At 44.6% G+C, this 25,717-nt stretch overlaps 1 protein-coding gene across 12 annotated transcripts in view; it reads left to right on the forward strand.

The window, feature by feature from the left end:
• sall3a (spalt-like transcription factor 3a) overlaps window positions 1-25,717 on the forward strand; it is a 63,720-nt gene that overhangs the window by 25,751 nt on the left and 12,252 nt on the right. For 6 of the 12 annotated variants that reach the window (XM_072466976.1, XM_072466978.1, XM_072466973.1 and 3 more), the window contains 2 exons: window positions 15,144-18,077; window positions 18,294-18,634. In XM_072466976.1, the coding sequence (XP_072323077.1) occupies window positions 15,144-18,077; window positions 18,294-18,634 (3,275 nt within the window). Of the gene's footprint in view, window positions 1-3,058; window positions 3,273-15,143; window positions 18,635-21,943; window positions 22,482-25,717 lie in introns of those variants that run through there. The other 6 variants (XM_072466979.1, XM_072466980.1, XM_072466977.1 and 3 more) reach the window with 5 other exon arrangements.

Consider the following 25,717-nt stretch of genomic DNA (forward strand, 5'->3'; position numbering starts at 1 on the left):
CGGCTAGACCACTCGGACCCTGTTCTGCCAGGCTCCGATGGCCGCAGCCCCTCCCCCCACCTCACTCCCGTTCACTGGCCGGCTTTGGGGCAGCACGGCAGCATTGTGGATAGCACAATTGCTTCACAGCTCCAGGGTCCCAGGTTTGATTCCGGCTTGGGTCACTGTCTATGCGGAGTCTGCACATCCTCCCCATGTGTGCGTGGGTTTCCTCCGGGTGCTCCGGTTTCCTCCCACAGTCCAAAGATGTGCAGGTTAGGTGGATTGGCCATGATAAATTGCCCTTAGTGACCAAAATTGCCCTTAGTGCTGGGTGGGGTTGCTGGGTTGTGGGGATAGGGTGGAGGTGTGGACCTAGGGTAGGGTGCTCTTTCCAAGAGCCGGTGCAGACTCGATGGGCCGAATGGCCTCCTTCTGCACTGTAAATTTTATGAAATCTATGAAATCTATTCAACCGGCCAGCGTGGAGGCCCCCGCCCGGGTCCCTTTCCCCCTTGCCCGGCCCTAGGAAAGCCCAGAAATCCCCTTTTAGCACACAAACCCCGCATATCCGCCTACACCCCAAAGAGCCCTCATTTCGAGTGAAAGTCCCGTCCCTTCCCTTGTCCAAATATATACAACATTGGCTCCTTTAGCCCATAAACCCACACGCAGTGAAACAAAAAAGAAGAAAATACAGTCATGAGGTAACATCGGCACATGGCCATTTCTCAATTTCTCAGTTCTGACACAGTCCTTCTGCCTTCGCAAACTCCTCCGCTGCTTCCGCCGTTCCAAAATAAAAGTCCTTGAGCCTGTAAGTCACCCTCAGCTTCGCTGGATATACAATGCCGCACTGCACCTTGCTAATGTACAGTGCCCTCTTCACCCGGTTGAAGGCAGCCTGCCTCCTCGCCAGCTCCACCGTAAAGTCCTGGGATACACGTATACCAGCTCCAGCCCACTGCACCACCCGCTTCTGCTTGGCCCAGCTCAGGACCTTCTCCTTCACACTGTACCTACGGAAGTCACTGCCCTTGGCGGCTCACTCGCCTTTGGTACAGGCCTCCACGACCGATGAGCCCGATCCAGTTCATATCGGGAGGGATCCTCTCCCTCCCCAATAGTTTCGCCAGCCTTGCGGCAAAATACTCAGTCGGCCTCGGTCCTTCAACTCCTTCGGGCAGCCCCACAATCCTCAAATTCTGTCGCCTGGATCCGTTTTCCAGGTCTTCCATTTTTCCTCGCAGATCCTTGTTAATCTCCATCACCTTCCGCATCTCCTTCCCCATCGAGGTAAGTTGATCACCGTGCTGCAATAATGTCTCCTCCACTTCCATCAGCGCCTCCCCTTGTTCCCGCACCTCCGCCACTGCGCTCGCCACCGCCGTCGTCACCGGGGAAATCGCCTCCTCCACCGGCGCACTCAAAACCTCCCTCATCTCCTTCCCCATTGTCTCCATGTATTTTGTAAACTGCCTTTCGAATTCGGCAGCCATCACCTTAGTTATTTCTTCAGCCGTAAGCAATGCAGCCTCCCCTGGTGCTCCAGCCTCCATTTTCCTTGGTGACCCCGCGATGACCGGGATCACTCCCCGACGGACCTTCAGCTGTTTTTTTTACGGCCGTTTTTTTGCTCACCTTCGACATTTTCCATTACTGTGCCTTCACTGTGCCTCCTCTGTGCCTTCTCCCTGCTGTTGCCACCTCCGTGGACACTGGGACCGGGCTTAAAGCCCCGAAAATGCCATTCCCGAATGGGAGCCCTCCATTGTGCGGTTGCCTCCCGCCTGCCATCACCGGAAGTCCCCCAATAATTTACCGAACGGAGGGGTCAGGGGGAGTCATCTCAGTGTATTTCGATTGGGAGCAGAGAACAAGCAATAACAGCAGTGTCACAAGCCAATGGGGTGCCCGCAACAGGAGACATTTGGCAAGAGTACATTACCGGGATAGGGTGGAGTGAAGCCTTGGAGTGATTCCAAAGTAAGGACAAGGATTGTGAAATCATTCTGGTTAGAAGAGGGTTTTCTTTTAAATGTACAAAATGGGGAACATTTTGGCACAAATTCCATTTCAAGTCCAATCTTGACTAATGTGGTCAGGGTTCCTGCCAGCAGTAAATGAAATGAATTTGACCAGTCTAAACCAACGTTAAAATCCCTCTGCTCGCCAAATTTAGTGGGAAAAATTGAATATATATGTGGAATTTGGAGAGAAAACATGGCCGAGTATTTGTCTACTCCAAAAATGAATTAACAAACTTCAGCAAAACAATTGGAGAGCAAATAGTTATTGCTTATTAAGACCTTTGTCAAGCCAATCAATGGACTCTTTATCCTATGTACTTTGAAAAGTGAATGTTCAGTGCCTGTGTGGACTCGGAATTAGTCATTCGAAGATTTAGAATTATTAACATAGCAATAACAGTACTGTGTTTAGTCCAGGGGAATCTTCAATTCCACAACAATCGCCAAATTGTTTTTATGAAGCAAGGGGGGGGGGAAGAGGATGTGTCATTTTACATGCTTCATGGTGTTTCTGAGTGAATTTTTCCCATGTGCCGCGAGAACAACAGAGTAGTGGCAATGTCCCTGAATTAATAATCCAGAGACTAGATTTGTGCCGCAGAAACATGAATTCAAATCCCACTGCAGCAGCTGGTGGAATTTAAATTCAATTAATACGTCTGGATTTGAAAAAAACCTAATCTTAGTAATGGTGACTGTAGAGCTGCTGTTCTGTCATTAAGAAAACTCATCTGGTTTACTAACGCCCTTTAGGGAAGGAAATCCCACATCCTTACCCAGCCTGGCCCGCATGTGACTCCAGACACCCAACAGTGCAGTTGACTCTTAATTGCCCCCTGAAATGCCTTAGCCAACCATTCGTTTCCCTCCACAACAGCACTGTGTGTGTACCAACAGCACATAGTCTGCAGCAGTTCAGGATAGCAACTCATCACTACCGTCTCAAGGATAATTTGGGACGCGAAATAAATGCTGGCTTTGCCAGCGAGGCTCATATCCCAAGAACAAATATATATATATATATATTAAAAAACTTCTGCATTTTTCAGCTCACGATGGCCACTGTTATATGCTGTCTTGGCTGAGATTATGGAACTGGTGGCAAACTACGGTCAACTGACAAGCTGCATGCAGTACAGAAAACCCAACAACCCCATCTACAACAGACCCAGATGAAGTTGCTTCTTGCCAGGAACATTTTTTTCTGGAGGCGCCATGGGCTGTTTGCTTACAAAGGCGCTGGCTATCAGTGTGCGGCAACAGGTAATGAAACAGAACTTCGGTTGACATGACCAACCAACCGTTGGTCCATTCTTGTCAATAGTAGGAGGCATATTCTCACTGTGCCTAAACGCAGGATGCTGGGCCTTTATGGGACTCCTGTGTCCCAATCTTATGATTGCCTATAACTATTCCCCATGCTTGGATTTTTCTTTTATATAGAATTAACAGCAGAGAAACAGGCCATTTGGCCCAACAGGTATATATCTCCTACCCCATTTTATCTAGTCCAGAGTTTGTACCTGGTCCAGGATAAGTAGATTTTTCCAAAGGTATGCTGTCTAAATGGAACGCATCACTCCAGAAGAGGTCAGACCAAGTTTCTGAACAAGGAAGGCATAACTTTCAAAATTTTGATTTGCAGTTTTTGTCTTTTCGGGTAAAGGTTTTTAGCATTTTTTTAAACCTGTGCAATGGCTTTTAGTAATTTACAAAGGACAGCTGAATCCCATTGCTCTCATAGTTAAGAAAATATTATGACTTGTCTTTCTTAGACCCAATTGGGATGGCTTCCCCAAATTGAACTTTATCTGTCACAGCTTTGCCCATCTTTCCATCTACACAGCTCACTGTGCGACCCAACTTTGTGTCAAATTTGCACCTCAAAGACTCCATAGCGACAGCGGCATTCTTGAGACTTTCCTCCGCTGTCCTGATGGGTTTGTACAGCTGCCATCCCCATTCTAAGTACAAATCGATGGTGCCACCTTTTCAATGGTAAACAACCAGTCCTGGCATCTGGTCCTCCAATATATCACCCATGAGTTACCACACTGTGTCTATTTTTGGCACCCACACATGTGCAAATATTACTCAATTCATAACCAGATGCCCTCAGGATTGAAGTGAGTAGTCAGTATAGTCCAGCCACTGTATCAGCCTCATTTACAAAACAAATCCACTATTGCCTTTAGGCCTAAAGGGTGACATCAATGCCTCTTTTTCCAACCAGCCCCACTGAAGCCCTTCTCAATTATAACTGTGCTCAGTGCTCCATTCTCCAGTAGTTCCACAGTCATAGGTGGATTGGCCATGATAAATTGCCCTTCGTGTCCAAAATTGCCCTTAGTGTTGGGTGGGGTTACTGGGTTATGGGGATAGGGTGGAGGTGTTGACCTTGGGTAGGGTGCTCTTTCCAAGAGCCGGTACAGACTCGATGGGCCGAATGGCCTCCTTCTGCACTGTAAATTCTACGATCTATATCACTATCTAATTCTAACAAAGTGCCTTTAGCCGTGTCTATGCTGGGCCTTATCATAATCATTTGGGGTTTTTTCCCCTTTATGGCAGAAAAGCACAATATAAAGTGAACACTCTGCACTCTTCTTAGTTGCATTCAAAGAGTTTCAGAGTTGATTATCCAAGGACCCCCAGAATGTGACAGTGGTGTAGTGGTAATGTCACTGGGCTAGTAATCCAGAGGCCCAGGCTAATGCTCTGGTGAAACGGGTTCAAACCTCACCATGACAGCTGGTGGAACTTAAATTCAACTCATAAAATTGGAATTGAAAGTTTGTTTCAATAATGGTGTCCATGAAACCATGGTCGATTGTCATTAAAACCCATCTGGTTCACTAATACCCTCTAGGGAAGGAAATATGCCATCCTTATCCAGTCTAGTCAATATGTGACTCCAGATCCACAGCAGTGTGGTCGACGTTTACTAGTCCAGATAGCTGTGCAAGCCACTCAGTTCAAGGTTAATCATGGATGGGCAACAAATGCTGCCCTTGCCAGTGACACCCACATCCTATGAAAGAATAAAGATAAAAATAGATGCGCTACAGGAGTTTAATAGAGCATGACCAAGCTTGGATTCAAGGGTATTGACTTTAGAGGTTATCCGGAGCCAAGTGGAAAGAATCCCATTGAATTGTAGATCCAGGTATCAGCTGTGGCTCAGGAGTAGCAAACCTGCCTCTCAGTTAGAGGAATCCATTCAAGCATTACTCTCGATACTTACGAAACCTGGGCTGACACTTTAGTGCTGCTCTGCTGGAGATGTGATCCTTTATATGAGATGTGGGTTTCCTCCAGGTGCTCTGGTTTCCTCCCACAGTCCAAAGATGTGCGGGTTAGGTGGATTGGCCATGATAAATTGCCCCTTAGTGTCCAAAAAGATTAGGTGGGGTTACTGGATTACAGGGGTAGGGTGGAGGCATGGGCTTAAGTCGGGTGCTCTTTCCAAGGGCCAGTGCAGACTTGATGGGCGGAATGGCCTCCTTCTGCACTGTAAATTCTATGATTCTATGTCGTCCCTCTCAGGTGGACGAATAGGATTCCTCAGCACTGTTTGGAAACGAACGGGGTTTTTCTCCCCATGCCCTGGTCAATATTTATCTCTTGAGCAACCTCAGTAAAACCAGATGACCTGGTTATGAATCTCATTGCTACTTGTGAGGCCTTGCTGTGCATAAGTTGGCTTCGATGTCTTGCTAAGTTACAAAATACGTCATGGGCTGTAAAGTGCTTGGGCTATCCTGAGATCATTGAAGGTGATATTTAAACGCATCGTCTTTCTTTCTCTCTTTCTCTTTCTCGCTCTCTCCCTCTCCTTCCTTCCTTCCCAGCCGGGTTCTAATAGAGCCAGGCTAATGGCCAATTGCCAAATGTGCCCTGAAGAACTTCAGACTTGTCTGGTCCAGGTATCGGATTTCCACCGCAGCCACACAAAACGTAACTGGACTCTAAACTTTCATCATCAGACATCACAAACTGGAGCCAGTTCTCACCTCAATGATAGCCTTCTTAACTGCCCTCCCATGAGGATAGATCAAGTGTGTGATGGTCATTGTTCTGGTGAATTTGCCCCTTAGTTTCTAATAGACGACAAGTGTGTTTTCCTTGCTCAGAAGTTAACAGATGGCACATAATGAGCATATAAGCACATTTATCCTATGGGTATTGCATTCTCATTAAATGCTTTATTATGCTCTTGCGCACAATCATTGGTTGTGGAGTCATTAAGGTAACATTAGTGTAAATTGTTGAACATCTCAACAATGTAGTACTCAGAATAACTTCTTTGCTTTCCTCCTCTTTTCAAAAAGGTCTGTTTGTCTCATTATACAATGTCAGAAATTTCTCCCTCTTTTCATCAGAACAGATAAATCACTTTTTAACAAGGCCTTCTCTCTTCCACCTTGTCATAACGTCATTTACATAATCCTGTCTTTCGTTCCAATACCACACTCGCTGCATTATTGTTGACATCCCTTTCTCCAAAAGGACCTTCTTGTGTTTAGTATCATCCATGTTATCATCTAGTGCTGGTACCTTTCAGTCATATCAAAGCCCTGTCTTTGCCAACCTTCCTGCAATTGTGTAATTTCTCATTTCCTGGGAGGTCCTTTCATCCCTACTGAGGGACTTTGTCCGTTTTTGTGGCGCACTCACTCACATATGCCTCTTCTGCATGTATGGAACCCTTTCTCACCCCACAGAAATATTATTCTGCCAAGATTGGAAATATTTATGGTGCGTAGCCGTTAAAATATACTTTTCTTATTTGCCCTGGAGCAGTTACCTAATGCAGTTGCACCGACCTCTGTGTAGCCTTCCCCCTTAGCTGTATTACTTAAGATTTATGGAGGGAAAATAGCTTATGAGCAACTTCAGGAACTTTAAAGGATCGTTACTGTAAGTGCATCCTGATGTGCTAATATTTAACTTATTTTTTGTTGGCATCACGGTTCCGTGTGTCGCCACATGTCCCATAGAGGTTCGGGATCAGCAACCAGAAAGGATTTCTTAGCCTCCGAGTGAACAGAGGAACTTTAGCCCTCATTTTCAAATGACTGCCAGTTCATATCAAAACTGGATGTAATTTCATGTTTGCTGGTAATCTCACAGAAGCGATCACAAGGATACCTTGTGTAGGGAATGGATGAAAATAAGCACTGGTGTGGTGAAACTGTTTTTTCTGGCAATGAGTTTAAAGCATCTTGTTGTTCTGGACAGAGAGAGCTGTAATCTGCATTTATGATCCTTTTTTTTCCACCTGGGAACGCTTGGTGATAAATTAGGTTCTGTTCTCCAGGTCTGAGATCCTTCATCTTGACATAACAAACACAATCAGGAATAATAACTGTACCAAATACAACACAACCATTATAATTCATCACCGTGCTGCTCAGATATTGATCTTCTGTTTTGTGGATTTTTTGGAGAACCAATGCAGTGTGTTAGCCTGGGCTCAGTGCTGGTACACTCACCTCTGAGTCAGAAGATTATAGATTCAAGCCAGGGCGAACAATGAAGCACTGAGGCCTGTCAGAGGTGTTGTCTTTCTGAGGAGACATTAAATTAAGACCCCGTCTGCCATCTCAGGTAGTCGATGGAGAAGTTGCCATGGCACTAATTAGAGAAGTAGATGACCTGGCCAATTTCTATCCCTGATTCAACGCCATCAAAATATGTTACCTGGTCCTTTATTTCTTCGCTTTTTGTGACAGCTTGCTGTGCGCAGACAGGCTGCAACAGTTCCCTAGTATAACAGCGGCCACTGTTCAGCAGCACTTCATTCGCCGTGAAGCACTTTGGGACTACCAGAGGCCACGAAAGGCGCTAAATAACTGCTTTTTTTTTTCCCCTCACTGTGTAAATTTGCACTGGTGGAAAGTAATCAGACGTGACGTGAGGAAAAACTCTTCTGCACAGGAGTGGTTAGGATCTGGAATGCACTGTCTAAGAGCGTGGTGGGGACAGATTCAGGCACGGCCTTTAAAGGAGAATTCGATAATTATCTGAAGAAAAAAGGTTTATCGAGTCATGGGGAAAAGGCTGGGTGGGAGGGGGTAGTTGAAGTTTCCCTTCAGAGAGCCAGCACGGACATAACAAACCAAATGGCCTTCTCCTGTGCGGCAACCATTTTATGATTCACCGATCAAATGATCTATTCATTTTAGAAAGTGATTCTTGGTGTTTTATTTTGTCCCTTATATCGATCGACCATCAATAAATAAAAATCTTACCATTACCTAACATTTCAGTATTTTTGCCCAAAAGGTTTGAGTTAAGGTGATTAATGTGGAATATCACAGTTTGCAGTTAGTAATTGCACTAATTCCCTAAAGGGTGATTGTAGAAACATAGGAATGTACAGGCCTGGAATTGGCTAGCTAGCCTCAGGGTCTAGGAAATATCATATCCCACAATATTTCTCATGAAGCTATATCAATTTGTTTTTTACCAGGTACTTAAACTAGCTCTCTCTTGGATTAGCTGATACAATCAGCCTGTGTACATTTGCCAGCCATTGCATAAAGTAGTTTAATCCCAACTGCCTTTTCCTACCCATTTCTCGAAGTTTAAGGCTATTTGTTTTGCCGTGGAATGTGATATTGTTTTGGGTCTGAAATTTAAAATGTCCTTTTGACACAAAAGTACAAAAGGGGCGGAGGAATTTGGAGAGTAAAACGGATATCTCAGAGGTACCACCATTCTAAAATGTGCAGAAATTCCATTGGAATTGGCAACTAATAGTGTAAGCATCTTGCGCACTGTGTTGTTTTGGCTATGTATTTGGTGATACAAATGGCAACTGGGTGTGCCAGTCCCGATCCACAAGTTGTTTTTTGACCTTCCCTAATGGCGTATAGCCTGTTCCCTAATGTTTGTGGTGCCTCCCAGTTTGGTATTATTTGCAAACTTGGAGAGTTTTGTTTCTGTGCCCAACTCCAAGTTATTTATGTAGGCCGTAGGCAGCAACAACCCGAGCATTGATTTATTAACTTTGATATTTAGGAGGGCCACAGCTTTTCTGTTTTTGTGTGCGCATATTCCATAAATACATGTTTGCAAGAGTAAAACTAATCAATTTTGACAGCGTACACTTGGCATAATAGACTGTTGAAATTCCACCGCCTGTATTATTAAGATTTACACAAAGGTCTCGACCCTGAGTTTGCACTGTGGAATTCTACGATTTGAACATTTCACACCTTCTGCTGAGATTTCCCTCTATTATTCCAGCAGAGGCATTAACTCACTCAAAGTCAATGATGGAGCAAGGAACTTGAAACACACAAAGGCCCGCATCTTCCTCACTGACAGGATAGTGTAGTGGGTTCTGCCTGCAGTTTTGAACCCGTCCGAACCCGAATCCATTCTCCGAGATGGTGCCAGACTTGGCTATGTAGAGTAGGCTCCTGGCAAGGACCTCTCAACATCAAGAGGGAGCCTGTTGTCACATGGGCACCACAGTGGTTAGCACAGTTACTTCACAGCTCCAGGGTCCCAGGTTCGATTCCCGCCTTGGGTCACTGTGCGGAGTCTGCACGTTCTCTGCGAGGGTTTCCTCCGGGTGCTCCGGTTTCCTCCCACAGTCCAAAGATGTGCAGGTTAGGTGGATTGACCACGCTAAATTGTCTTTAGTGTCCAAAAAGGTTAGGTTGGGTTACGGGGATAGGTTGGAAGTGTGGGCTTAAATGGCGTGCTCTTTCCAAGGGCCGGTGCAGACTCGATGGGTCAAATGGCCTCCTTCTGCACTGTAAATTCTATGTCCGGAAAACTCTGGGGTTACTGCAGCGATATTGTAGCCGTAACAGCTAAGCTGATGGGACGTATTTCAAAGTAGTGGGAAAGCTCGGAAGAGAAGGGCTGGAATTTTTTAATACCTTCAGTTCACTGCCTCATAACTACATACGTAAGCTGTTGATTAAACCTAATGTACAGCGAACTCTTCGGCAAAACCCAGCATCCAGATTACGAAGACTTTGATAGTCTAGATAGGGAGGAACCATGTCTTATTGACAGGAGGGTCGGTAACCAGAGGGTGCAGATTTAACCCTGAAAGAACCAGAGGGGAGCTGAGGACAATCTTTCTTATGTGGAGTTGTGGTGATCTAACGCACTACTTGAAAGGGAAGTGCAAACATCTTCATACAGGACAGATTTTGACTCACTCAAACTCATTTGCATACACAGAGTTAAAATCATGCCCAATACCTTTCAAAGGGAAATTGAGTATATACTTGAAAAGAAAATCATTCATGTGAATGTGAAAAGAGCAGGGATATGAGACTAATTAGATAGATCTTTCAAAGAATTAGGACAAGAATAATGGGCAGAATGGTCTTCCATTCGTTACAATTTTATGATTCTACATTACAGGTAAAAGTAGTAGTTACAAGATTGTAACTACTTTATACCTTTCACAAGATGATGCATTTTCCATGTTGTGGCACCAAAAATGTATAATATTCCTTCTTGATACAATTCTGTGATTGATGTTCATCTTGCTTCATGGATGCAGTATCGCCAGGAGGGAGGCATTAAGCAGTATATATATATTTTATTTTTATAAATTTAGAGTACCCAATTCTTTTTTTCCAATTAAGGGGCAATTTATTGCGGCCAATCCGCCTACCCTGCACATCTTTGGGTTGTGGGGGTGAGGCCCACGCGGACACGGGGAGAATGTGCGAACTCCACACGGACAGCGACCCGGGGCCGGGATCGAACCCGGGTCCTCGGCACCGTAAGGCAGCAGTGGTAACCACTGTGCTGCCGTGCTGCCCCTTAAATGGAAGCTTTAAGCAATGTTTTGTTCATAATTAATTTTTATCAACTGTTGCAAATTCTCTATCCAGTGTACCAAAGGCTGATTTACAATCTGTAATGCAATTTCACGAATCCAAAAAGGATTTCAAAACCATTTGACCTCACCTGGATCTCTAGACAGGGTTACAGTCTGGCAACTCTCTCCCTATTGCCTATTATTTTACATGTCACTACTCAACAGAAAGATCGAGCACATTCTTGATAAATTAGATAAAGCAGTAGTGAACCTTTATCAGTATTGGATAAAAGTGAATTTGAAATCATTCAGTGTAGAGATTTGTTTACTGAAACCTTGTTAAAGGAAACTGATCCATCCTCTGTTCACAAGAGTGCTATAATGCTTCCTGGTGAAGTAAATATTACATTCATTACTGCTACACTTTCAGTCCCACAATTTCTCAAGCCATTTAAATTTTTAACCTTTTTTGTAAAGGTTTTCTCAGAAGGAACAGTTGAATTTCTGCAGCATCCTTCACAATCTCGGGATGCCACATAGTGATCGAAAGCAACAACGTTGTGTAGTCACTCCGAACGCGCGTCACCCAATTTGTGCACAGCAAGCTCCCACAAACAGCCATGAGATTATGGCCAGGTAGTCTCTGCTTTTTAGGTGCGGCTCGAGAGATATTTCACATCAAAAATGAACTATACATCATTCCTAATTCAGCTAACTAATTGCACGTTGTTCACAGCACGCATTCCATACCACCCTTGAAACAACAGAGAGAGAATTGCAGAATATGAGTGTTTGCCATTAACTGAAATTCAGATCATCTTATCCATAGAGATGCAGCCTGTCTCCATTTGAGTCCACTTAAAGGCCATTAAATGCCAAAGTCACCACTTTATGAGAAAATTGTGGCCCCACACATCGTGGTTAATACACCACAAATGAACAGTTTTTTGATAACATGTTTGCAATACCACGTGCCGTATGTGCCTTCTTCCTGACTGAAATATGCCCTCAAAATTTCTTATGTGGGGCATCCAGAGCCTTAAAGATATTTATTTCTGTGTAAAAATGGTGAACGAGAGATCTGCAGAGGACAAGTTTGTATTCAGTAAAAAGAAATGGCACACATTTCTATTGCACCTTTCACAACTTCAGGATGTTCCAATAGATTATTAGGCCAATGACATTAACACTACACCATCATCTCGGGTATTTACATATGCAAATAAGCAAATATCGTGCCAAATCTGAAGCTGTAAATATTTTAAGCCATTTACAGAAACCGTACATACATGGGGCAGAATGGTGGCACAGTGGTTAGCACTGCTGCTTCACAGCTCCAGGGTCCCAGGTTCGATTCCCGGCTTGGGTCACTGTCTGTGTGGAGTCTGCACGCCCTCCCCGTGTCTGTGCGGGTTTCCTCCGGGTGCTCCGGTTTCCTCCCACAGTTCAAAGATGTGCAGGTTTGGTGGATTGGTCACGCTAAATTGCTCCTTCGTGTCCAAAGATTTGCAGGTTAGGTGGGCTTACGGGGTTGGGTGGGGGAATGGGCCTGGGTGGGGTGTTCCTTAGGAGGGTCAGTACAGACTTGATGGGCCGAATGGCCTCTTTCTGCACTGTCGGGATTCTATGGATCAACACGCAGAAAGAGAAATGCAAACCGTGTTAGTTCTCCACAGTGTCATCTCTGTATTGTGCAGCAGCTAATGCCGCTGTAAGTTAATAGCTTTACAACAGTTCTTTCATTTTTGAACATATTGATCGGCAGTTCACACCCCATGAAGGACATGCCGCCTCAGTTTTCTCTCCATTATATTCAAGGTCCCAGTGGATCTCATGGGTTTTCTGCCAAGAGGATAGCCTCACAGCCTGTTTCCAGACCTCTGCTAATGCCCTATTTTGCTGACGGCTGGGAAGAAAAGTCATGACAACGTAACAACAATATCACTAATCTGATATCCCTTCCCTACAGGAAGACACTGAAGCTATGATTCAGCACTGCCAAGATCAGAACGACACGTAGAGGATCATTATTTGTCCAAAATGCAGAATCACCATCCCCGCACACACACTCGCACATCGCACGTTCATCACACACACATCATGCACACACACATCACGCACACACACATATCACACACACATCACACACACACATCACGCACACACACATATCACACACAATCACCTGCAAACACCTATCAAGCAGCTAGCTGTTGAAGCAGAATGAAAAATAAATGGACACTGCGTCGCTGAAACACCCACGCCAATACCTGCAATGGCTCAGCTAGACACAAGGCTACCAGTTAGAATATTGGAGAGCACAAAATCTTTTATTCTCTCAAAACAATATCTGGCAAAACACAAATGTTCTTCACAACTGCTTGTGGTATTCACGTGTTCAGTAATCGTAGGCAGTTGATATTGTGGAGTGGCTGTATGCTCAATAATATGAATAATGACAAATGACAGCAACTAAATAATCAAAGCCTGCGCATTGGAGTTTATTAGAGGCATGATACAGATCAGAAATCATATTGTGGAAGGAACTAGTACTTCAGTTTATTCTTCTTGAAGAACAGCTTGGTTGACCCAATGCACATTGGTATTCTGTTCATTAAGCAGGCTTGTTGTTTGACACGTAGTGGTGAGTCTAGTCCAGAGAGTAGGCTACTCACGACATTCATAATCAATGAGTGCGTTTTCTGCCACAGTTCTAGCACATAATTCACTGCAACCTTTTTAAAAATAAATTTAGAGTACCCAATTCATTTTTTCCAATTAAGCGGCAATTTAGCGTGGCCAATCCACCTACCCTGCACATCTTTGGGTTGTGGGGGCGAAACCCACGCAAACACGGGGAGAATGTGCAAACTCCACACAGACAGTGACCCAGAGCCGGGATCAAACCTGGGACCTCGGCGCTGTTAGGCTGCAGTGCTAACCACTGCGCCACCGTGCTGCCCCACTGCGACCTTTCTTGAGGCCTCTGTAAAAGTTGGGGTCCGAGAGTGTTCTTGTCTGAAAGATTACGGGTGTCAAACTTACTTGTTTTGTTGAATATCTAAACTTTTCAAGACATTTTCTAGTACTGCATGTATGCCTTGCTAAATATAACTGCGAACAAGGTATAAATAAGTTAAGGCTTCGTTGGCCATCATGACAATATCCTGTTGCAAAAAACATTTACATTTAATAATAATAATCTTTAGTGTCACAGGTAGGCTTACATTAACACTGCAATGAAGTTACTGTGAAAGTCCCCCAGTCGCCACATTCCGGCATCTGTTCGGATACACAGAGGGAGAATTCAGAATGTCCAATTCACCCAACAGCACGTCTTTCGGGACTTGTGGGAGGAAACCGGAGCGCCCGGAGGAAACCCACGCAGACACGGGGAGAACATGCAGAGTCCGCACAGAGAGTGACCCAAGCCAGGAATAGAACCTGGGACCCTGGTGCTGTGAAGCAACAGTGCTAACCACTGTGCTACTGTGCCGCCCATTTAGCCTGTTTTTACAAGTTCTTGCAACAGTTTATTTGCCAAAACTTCATCTTGCAAAATGTGTCCCTCTGTTAATCAAAGTTTTAATGGATGGACTCTCTGGCAATAACTTGCAATAATTATGGCATAGTCTTTGTGTTTCTCTAGTAACACAGGAAATAATTCATTTATTTTAATCATGTTGAGTCCTGAAAGGAACTGTACCCTAGTTAATGCTTCAGGGTACATTGCACTTCAGATTTCTAAAGTGCCTAAAGATATGGTCATTGATTTGAGACATTATATAGACTAGCATTAAATCCATACTGTCTTGATGCTGTATAAAGATAATAAATCTGGTCAGTCCAAGACCACATTTGAGTAACAGAGGGCCAGTTTGTCCTGTCAGGTACTGATTTGAGCCTGAAAGGTTACAGATTAGTTTAGTGATGTCAAGTGAACTGGCAAAGGCTTCTCTAATTTTGTTGGAAATGAGGAAGCCTGATGGTAAAGGAGAATCCTAATGAGTCCATCAAAGGCTTGATTTGTACCCAACAGACAAGGCAGCTGTGAATTGTATGAAAATATTGGAAATCAATAGCTTCTATGGAATTTCATTAAGCAGCAGTATCCACAATTGATAGGGCCTCATAATTTGATGGATTGTGCAAAGAAAATGATTAGCTAGGTAGAAAGAGTGATAGAATACACACAGAGGGACCTGAGATGTGTTGAAGTGAGGTAATTTGTACAAAATAAAAAAATATTGATTTTAGTTGTGCGCAAAAAAACTTGAAATTGGAGGGAGGGAGTCTTGCAAGTCATTGCTTGATGTGTCCTTTTGATTTCCCAGCAGCCCCAGGGGAAGGACCAGATGATGCTGATAGTGGGAACGAAAGCAGAAGTGGAAGTGAGGAAACCCACATCTGCGAGAAATGCTGTGCAGAATTCTTCAAGTGGTCTGACTTCATGGAGCACCAGAGGAATTGCACTAAGAATCCACTCGTCTTAATCGTGAACGACGAGGAGGCAGCACGCTCAGAAGCCTTCCCTGAGCCTTCTCCTGCCAGTAGCCCAGGTGACCAAGGGGAGAGTGAAGCCGCCGAGGAGAACACTCAGGCGGAGGGAAATGACAGCTCCGAGGTAAAGAGTGCAGAACAAGACGAGCCAATGGAGGTTGATGCTTCCGCTGACAAAGCTTACCAGAATCAAGGGACCTCCAGTACTGCTACTTCGCTACCTCAGATTCCCGAACCATCTTCCATGACCAATTATAACATGCCAAACACTAATGTGACTTTAGAGACTTTGCAGAGTACGAAAGTGGCGGTAGCACAGTTTTCGCAGGACACACGACCTAACAGTCCGAGTTCAAATAGTGGAGTATCCACCATTGCCATCCCTATGATTCTAGAGCAGTTGATGGCTTTGCAGCAACAGCAACTCCACCAGCTTCAACTAATTGAACAAATCCGAAACCAAGTAGCGATGATGACTCCCCAAACATTGCACCCTTTAAACGCATCAGCATCTTCCCAAGGTACATCCGTATCTGCTGCGAACCAGCATGTTTCATTCAGTGAGCATTCTGCAAACCAGTTGTCCGCCGTTATTTCAGCCTCGGGAACAGGACAGGCATCCAATATCCACCCTTCTGCCTTTGATAGTTCACAGCAAATAACACAGCCTGCCTCTGGGGCCAGCACTCCTGTTTTGCCCAGCAGTGTGTCTCCCAGATCAGAATCCGCCTTGCCTCCATCCACTAGTGGGGTTTCATCTTCCCTGACTCCAAGCTCCAGTTCAAATACGAGCAACACTTCCCCGCAGTTACAGTATTCAACTTCATCACTTGGACATGGTAATCTTCTCAGCCCAGCTTCCAGCATGTCTAATCCACTGCTACCTCAGAACACATCAAGTAGTGTGATCTTCCAAAACCCACTGGTCAGCATTGCTGCAACTACTAATGCTCTCGATCCACTGGCTGCCCTTATGAAACATCGCAAAGGAAAACCACCCAATGTTTCTGTCTTTGACCCCAAAACAAGCTCAGAAGATCCATTTTTCAAACATAAGTGTAGGTTTTGTGCTAAGGTCTTTGGAAGTGACAGTGCATTACAGATTCATCTCCGTTCCCATACTGGAGAGAGACCATTTAAGTGTAATATTTGTGGAAATCGCTTTTCCACGAAAGGCAATCTTAAAGTTCACTTTCAGAGGCATAAAGAAAAATACCCTCACATCCAGATGAACCCATATCCAGTCCCCGAATACCTTGATAATGTTCCTACAAGCACAGGTATTCCGTATGGGATGTCCTTGCCACCCGAAAAACCAGTGACGACATGGTTGGACACCAAGCCTGTATTGTCAACCTTACCAACTTCAGTTGGATTACAGTTGCCTCCCACTCTATCAAGCATTACCAGTCTGGCTGAGTCCCCGACTGTGACCCCTTTAAACAGGTCACCCCAAAGACCATCTCCTCCATCGAGTGAATGTGCTTCTTTGTCACCAAACATGAGCAAGAACGAATCCAGCATTCCAATAACCGCAGAATCTCCACAGTCAATTAATGGCGGTAATGTGGTCCCCATTGTCCAAGGTTTAAATGTACCCACTTCAAGTTTCAAACCGACAGAAAGCTGTGCAATTGGACAACCAGTTCCCTCTGCTCCATGCTCGACCACATCTTCAACTTCTGCGGACAATGGCGTGAACAGCGTCCCTACAACCCTCCCCAGCCCTCTGCTCCCCATAATATCCAGTCAGTTTAAGGCCAAGTTCCCGTTTGGCGGCCTGTTAGACTCTATGCAAACATCTGAGACCTCAAAACTGCAACAGTTGGTGGAGAACATTGATAAAAAGATGACCGACCCCAACCAGTGCATCATCTGTCATCGCGTACTTAGTTGCCAGAGCGCCCTAAAAATGCATTACCGCACACACACAGGCGAGAGGCCATTTAAGTGCAAAATCTGTGGGCGCGCTTTTACCACCAAGGGCAACTTAAAGACACATTTTGGAGTTCACCGAGCAAAGCCGCCTCTTCGGGTACAACATTCTTGCCCCATCTGCCAGAAGAAATTTACAAATGCTGTGGTTTTACAACAGCACATCCGTATGCACATGGGTGGACAAATTCCAAATACACCTTTGCCAGAGGGCTTCTCAGATAGTATGGACACAGACCTAACTTGTGACGAAATGAATGCTGAACTAATGAGCGATTATCCTGATGATGAGATGATGGATGAAAATTCAATGGATGAGGAGGCAGAATTAAATATTACCACAACTGAGTCTTCAAAGCAATTGTTATGTTATTCCGGGTCATTACCAAATTCTCCCCCCTCTGTGATTTCTAGCATTGCCGCACTGGAGAATCAGATGAAGATAATAGACTGTGCTTTGAGCACGCAGCAGCGATCCGGCATGAAATCTGTTGAAAACGGATCCATGGAAAGTGATCACTTAACTAATGACTCCTCTTCCGCTGTGGGTGACTTGGAAAGTCAGAGTGCAGGTTCCCCAGCAATGTCCGAGTGTTCTTCTTCAATGCAGGCATTGTCACCTGTGCATAGTAACGCCGAGAGTCAAAGATCAAAGTCACCAGGCTTTGGCAACCAAGAAGAACCATATGAGACATCAGTGAAAGCAGAAAAAGCGGACAGTCCATCAACTCATCGGAAGAATGGAGGTGCACTAGATCTGACAGCCAACAACCTGGGTCGGCCGATCATCAAAGAAGAGGCTTTTAGTATGCTGTTCCCCAACCAAGAATGTGGTAAGTTGAAAAGTACTGTTTGTAGTATCTGTGGCAAACCTTTTGCTTGTAAAAGTGCATTGGAAATTCACTACCGCAGCCATACTAAAGAGCGGCCATTTCTTTGCACAATCTGCAATCGTGGTTGCTCCACTATGGGTAATTTAAAACAGCACTTACTGACGCACAAGATGAAAGAACTTCCTTCTCAGTTATTTGAACCCAACTCCACTCTAGGTCCCACCCAAAGTACTCCTAGCCTGGTCACCAGCACCGCACCAACCGTGGTCAAAATGGAAGTCAATGGTCACAGCAAGCCGATCTCCCTAGGTGATGGTACGCAGGTTCCAGTTGGTATACAGACTCCATCTGCACCACAGACAGCCATGAGTCCAGGTATGACACCCATTCTGGCACCGCCACCTCGTCGGACACCCAAGCAGCATAACTGTCCATCCTGTGGGAAGACCTTTTCTTCTGCAAGTGCTCTTCAGATCCATGAGCGCACACACACTGGTGAAAAGCCATTTGGCTGCACAATCTGTGGCAGAGCTTTCACAACAAAAGGGAATCTTAAGGTAAGATCATTTTGATGTATAAATTAGTGATAAGAACTTATAGGCTGCTATCCTTTAAATCATGAACCTGCTAAAGTAAATCTGATCCAGAATGTTAGCAACAGCAAATGCAATGCTTTAATGGTTAAAAAGATGACCCAGTCACAATTGTTTATGTCTGCATTGAATTTAGACAGAGTGCTAAATAGGTCAGCACACAAACACACACACTTGCACATTTACATACATACACAAACACACATGTGCGTGCACCCACACACGCACACGCACTGCATTCCCTGAGCAAGAGGACTGGCAATCAAATCGTTTCCTGAGTCACCGTCACCTAGTGTTAAAAATCTGAGAAATAATGCATTTGTGATCAACTGTAGTAAAATACAAGCCCCCAAAAATTAACCTAATGGAGGAATATTTGAACTGATAAAAATGATAAAGAAATGACCAATCTAATTTAATCACGCATTGCATATGTGGATAAATATTATTTAAGACTTGAAAATAAAGAAGTTTGACCTTGACCACTGAAAGGCCTTATCATCTTACCAAATTCATTTTTCTTACCCCACACATAGTACAACATGCCCCCATCTGGTTCATTCAAGCCTATCTGCTTTTGTCATTTAATTTGTCACTGGAATGCATCTGACCAGCATAGACCGATAGAAAATATCTCACTACAAAACCAGCAGGCGGGATGGACTTATACCTTCAAACAGGTCAGCTTAGATAAATATCGAATTTCAGGGTACATCATAATCACTGCAAGAGCCTTGCCAGGGAGTAGTTGCTTAAGCTAAATATTCCAGGTTGCACCAGCAAAGATACAAATTTCTGGGACGTATGTTTTTCCTGTCATGAAGCAAATTACAACTCTTTATTTTCTGCAATTCTAAGAAGGGTTCCATATGTACAATATACCATAAATGAGGAATTCAAGCTACATGCATGTACTGTTCAAGCATTTGAATGCTCTATAATATAGTTACAACAATAATCTTTATTATTGTCACAAGTAGGCTTACAATAACACTGCAATGAAATTACTAGGAAAATCCCCGAATCGCCACACTCCGGCGCCTGTTTGGGTACACTGAGGGAGAATTCAGAATGTCCAAATTGCCTAACAAGCACGTCTTTCGGGACTTGTGGGAGGAAACCGGAGCACCCGGAGGAAACCCACGCAGACACGGGGAGAAGGTGCAGACTCCACACAGACAGTGATCCAAGTCGGGAACCGAACCCAGGACTCTGGCGCTGTGAAGCAACAGTGCTAACCACTGCACTACCATGCCTCCCATAGTTGCCTGCTTGTTTAACTGACTGAATCCAAAGGCGTGCAAGAGTTGATTATTATAGTGAATGGAGCCTCAGCTGAAACCTGATTAAACATACAACATACAATTTGAGCCATGCAGTTAATAAGATTGAATACAAACTAACTTTCATTCTGCACTTTAAACAGCCTTTGCTCATAGTTTATGCAGCTACTGTAAATACAATGATGGTCATTGGCACTCCAGAACTGTCAATCATAAAAGTGCCACAAACAATAAAATGAGCAGAGTTGATATTTCTCTTTCAACAAAACATTTACTTTTTAAAATTTGTTTTGTTCTAGTGAATTAATGCTAAACCTGTAAAATTGAAACTGAATGTCTGCATGCTGTGTAAGATTGCATTTAACATTCCTTTTCTTCTCCGATGCTATTGCCAAAATTCAGCATTCTGCCTCTTGTCACTGCTTCATCTCAAACCACTCTCTATAGGAAGGATGGTGGATATAAATTTACAAGAGTTAAACCTTGAAAATTTATGTTAGCTTATTAAAGCTGTCGCTTTCAGCATTTCACAAATTTGCATGTATAGCTCATGCACATATTTCAAAGCTTGTTTTTAAACCTTACAGCAATGGTACATTTTTCAATATGCACTGCATACTTTTACTCTGTTGCCGTGGGCTGCTGTATTTGACCGTACCCCACCAGCGGGGTTGAAGGTGGAGTTAGGGGTGGCTCGTAAAACGCAGCATGTGGCCTTCCTGCCACGCGCCCACCCAGCCCCGATCTGCATGAAATTCTTATGGGGTTGGGGGGTGGGACAGAAGTAAGCATCGAGCAGCCTGTCCATCCTGCCAATTGATGGCCACTTAATGGCCCCACCCTGTCCCTGCCACTATTGTACTCACAACAGGGGGATGCCCATGACACGTGGAAGTTGCGCAGGCTGGGTCTGACAAGTGGGCGGCTGCCTCCTTTGCAGGTGCCCTGTGTTCAATTGAGACACCTCACTCCAGCCCCCCCCCACCCCCCCTCCTCCAATCAACCTTTACCCACTCATTGGCCCTAGCGGCTCACCTCCTCACCAGGGCCTGCCAGCATGACCCTCGTGAAACCCCTCTGTTTGACTTGGTGACTGGCTCCGGCGACAATCTCTATTGGGGACTGCCTGTAGTTCCAGCAGTGGCCACCTCTCCCTCCTGGTACTGCTGGGAGCACAGTGCTGCCAGCTATCCGATTGGCCAGAAGCTCTCTGAGGCGGGCCTTCCTGTCTCTGAAGGACTGAAATCCCACTTCCAGCCTAGCAATGGCAGATTGAATGACAGCGGGCAGCCATTCTTCCCGAGGTGGAATCCCCACTGACACTTTTGCTGAGGAAAGTGGGGACTACATGCCCCATAAAATCCAGTCCTATGTATAGATTCAGTGCAGATCCATGTCAGTTGTGGTTAAGTAAGGTCCAACCAGTCCAGTTTGACTTTCCCTGCCAACCCCAGTTAGATTCATGATGATGAGGTACCCTGATGAGTTCTATTGCAGTTGGAACTTGCATCCGGCATAATTCTTCCTGAGGCAAATTTCAATCCCCTACCCTCACTACACCTTTAGCCCAATCAAAAAGAAAGAGCCCGGGAGCGAGTGGAGCTTCCAAATATGTATAATACTTAAGGCACTTGCGTGCAGACTTCTCAAACTGGATGTTTTGGATTAACAAGAGAGTGGGAGCAATTTCAAACTGAGCCACCAGGTGGAAAACCCACGGGATCAGGCAGAATGTGCATTTTTCACCCCAGCCAATCCACATGTTGACTTTAGTGGGGATTAAAATTGGGCAGGTATGAAACCAACTTTGCACCCAATTAGTTCCCGACAGGTGGGGTAGACTTTAAACACCCCATTGGATTGGGTGAAAATTTGTGTACTGCCTGTTTCCGTCAGTTCCCACCTGGTGCATTATTACAATTGGACGGGCTGAGTTAGGGTAAAATAGCACAATACTTACAAAATATATAGCTTGCTTATTTTCACATAGGTGCTGACATGCCTGTTCGAAACACAGAGCCAGATAGGAGAGAAAGGAGAGGGAAATTAGCAGCATCATCCAACATCATATTAACATACTGTTACGTTAAATTCATCATGCTACACCCAACTACGCAAAAACTTTCTTTTAATATTCATATTTAATGTTTATGAACAGATTAACACATTGTGGAATTTTTGCCCTCCAGAAATAAATTTGTGTTGGTTCTCCTAAGTAGTTTGAGTTTGGATCTTGATTTCCTAATTAGTACCCGGTCCAGAATCGCTATATGTAATGGTAACTGACATTTTTCAGGAGAGCACAATAACATATTTTGGGGGAACGCAGGAAAAAAATCAAATACTTGCCAAGCACCTGACAGGAGGGGTTCATAGATATAACTATTTATTTTGAAAGGTACAGAGTTTCATGTGCGCAGTTCTCTTAACAAATTGTAAACCTATTTGGAGTTTCCCAGTTGTTGTGAATATGAGGACTGAGGGCTGATGAGCAATACAGGACTAAATGAGAGATTACATTCAATCATAGGTTGATTTCATGGGGTATTTTTACTGATTTATGCCCGATTGTATTGGATTGCCTGGGGAGTAATTGCCCTTCTGTTAGGGGGCGCGCCCGATATGTAACCAGAAGAGAAGCAGTCAACTTCCATTACCAGCTTGTAAGTTCCTTTAAATACTACACATCCTGATGGTCCTTATACACCATGTTTTTTTAACAATCTGACCTCTGCTTTCAGTCGCAAAAATAATGTCCAGCCAAAAAGTAAGTTAATGAAAATTGCTCCCAGTGGGAATAACCTGCAACTTTTGTTCTTAATCGGAAGTGTTAATCTAACAAATGGTGTTTGTTTTACTTGCACTTTGGCTGAGCTTGGAGTGTCACTCATCTATTTAACCACAATATACGAATCATCACAGTCCTATCAGTCCTCTCTGCATTTGACATCCAGGTGTTGCTGTATCCAACAGGGATCATTGAATGAGTCAGGGATCCCCACCGCTGTTTTATTTCTCTCCCTGGACCATCAACCCTGTGAACATTTGTTAGATGCTTCGCTGAAGTCAATTGTCATTTTGAAGAATGCTCCCTCCCTGTCCTAAATAAAATGCTTCCCTCCTCCACAAAATGGCTCACTGTGGGCCAAAGCAATTTTCTTTTCTTTGTTGTGTAGCTTTCCTTTAAAATAATGGCAAGCAGTTCCATAATTGGCTCTTGTTGCTGGTTGAGTTATAGAATGAATGAAAAATGAAAATGAAAATCGCTTATTGTCACAAGTAGGCTTCAAATGAAGTTACTGTGAAAAGCCCCTAGTCGCCACATTCTGATGCCTGTTCGGGGAGGCTGGCACAAGAATTGAACCTGCGCTGCTGGCCTTGTTCTGCTTTACAAGCCAGCTGTTTAGCCCACTGTGCTAAATCAGCCCCTAATCAGATTTGTCAAGCATTTGTTGCAGGAAAGGGATTTCTGTAACCGTCATTGTTAGTCTCACATGGTGTGTACCACCCTGGTGCGATGGTAAAGGGAGGGGCCAGAATATTCTGCAGGGAGAAAGGAGTGAACCAGAAGCCAGGTTAGGGAGATTGGCCATGCTAGATTGCCCCTTGTACCCCGGGGATCTGCATGCTAGGTGAGGTTATGATGGTCGAGCAGGGTAGTAGACCTATGTAGGGTGCTCTTTCAGAGGGTCGGTACAGACCTGGTGGACCAAATGGCCTCTGTCTGCACTGTAGTGGTTCTATGGTTCTAAGTCGTGGTGCTTGTTGGCACCAACGCCATAGAGAGTGAAGGTATTGAGGTCCTAAGATCGGATTTTCTGGGGCTAGGGAGGAAGGTAAAAGGTAGGACCTTGAGGGTAGTAATCTCTGGATTACTCCCAGTGCCACATGTTGGCCAGAATAGAAAAAGAAATGCATGGCTTGAAGCGCGGTGCAGGAGGGAGCTCTTCAGATTCCCGGCCCATTGGGATAGTTCTGGGACAGAAGGCACCTATTCAAAAGGGATGACTTGCACCTCAACAGGCCTGGGAACAATGTCCTTGAGGAGGGGTTCACTAGTGTGGTTGGGAAGGATTTAAACTAAATTCGCTGGGGGATAGGGACCAGAATATGTATCAGGAAAAGAATACGGTGTATAAAGTGAGAGTGTGAGACACCACCAGACAAGGGAGTAGTACCATGTTAGATAGGAGCAAACTATGAAGGACTACTGGAATGCAAAGATAGCTTTACAATGCATGTACATAACACACAAAGTGGTGAAGAAGCACCAATGGCAGTGGAGGAATATGATGTAGTGGCAATAATGGAAACCTGGCTTAAAAATGATGAGGACTGGGCACTTAGTATACAGGTATATAAAGCATTCAGAAAAGATAGAAAATAAATAAGGAGAGGTGGGGTGGCATTAATGATGAAGCAAGACATTGTAATATTAGAAAGAGAAGATATCCGTGAGGGCCAAGGACAGAGTCCATTTGGTTAGAGTTGATAAGCAAAAAAGGAAGGATCATGCTATTTGGGGTTTAAATAGGCCTGCAAATAGTCAGAGATACAGGAAAATCACAAAGATGTGCACAAACTCTTGAGTGGTAATAAGAGGTGAAATGGGTCCTATTAGGGACAAAGAGGCTGATATATACCTCGAGGTGCACAGCAAGGTTAGAATATTTAATGAGTGCTTTGTATCTGTGTTGACTAAGGATCTGGCAAACATAGAACATAAATCATTACAGCGCAGTACAGGCCCTTCGGCCCTCGATGTTGCGCCGACCTGTGAAACCACTCTAAAGCCCATCTACACTATTCCTTTATCGTCCATATGTATATCCAATGACCATTTGAATGCCCTTAGTGTTGGCGAGTCCACTACTGTTGCAGGCAGGGCATTCCATGCCCTTACTACTCTCTGAGTAAAGAACCTACCTCTGACATCTGTCTTATATCTATCTCCCCTCAATTTAAAGTTATGTCCCTCGTGCTAGACATCACCATCCAAGGAAAAAGGCTCTCACTGTCCACCCTATCCAATCCTCTGATCATCTTGTATGCCTCAATTAAGTCACCTCTTAACCTTCTTCTCTCTAATGAAAACAGCCTCAAGTCCCTCAGCCTTTCCTCATAAGATCTTCCCTCCATACCAGGCAACATTCTGGTAAATCTCCTCTGCACCCTTTCCAATGCTTCCACATCCTTCCTACATACGGCGACCAGAATTGCACGCAATACTCCAACTGAAATGAAATGAAAAAAATGAAATGAAATGAAAAATGAAAATCGCTTATTGTCACAAGTAGGCTTCAAATGAAGTTACTGTGAAAAGCCCCTAGTCGCCACATTCCGGCGCCTGTTCGGGGAGGCTGTTACGGGAATCGAACCGTGCTGCTGGCCTGCCTTGGTCTGCTTTCAAAGCCAGCGATTTAGCCCTGTGCTGAACAGCCCCATCTGCGGCCGCACCAGAGTTTTGTACAGCCGCAACATGACCTCATGGCTCCGAAACTCAATCCCTCTACCAATAAAAGCTAACACACCGTACGCCTTCTTAACAACCCTCTCAATCTGGGTAGCAATTTTCAGGGATCTATGTACATGGACACCGAGATCTCTCTGCTCATCCACACTGCCAAGAAACTTACCATTAGCCCAGTACTCTGTATTCCTGTAATTCCTTCCAAAATGCATCACCTCACACTTTTCTGCATTAAACTCCATTTGCCACCTCCCAGCCCAGCGCTGCAGCTTATCTATGTCCCTCTGTAACTTG

The sequence above is a fragment of the Scyliorhinus torazame genome, chromosome 11 (genome assembly GCF_047496885.1).
Source record: "Scyliorhinus torazame isolate Kashiwa2021f chromosome 11, sScyTor2.1, whole genome shotgun sequence".
Taxonomy (NCBI): domain Eukaryota; kingdom Metazoa; phylum Chordata; class Chondrichthyes; order Carcharhiniformes; family Scyliorhinidae; genus Scyliorhinus; species Scyliorhinus torazame.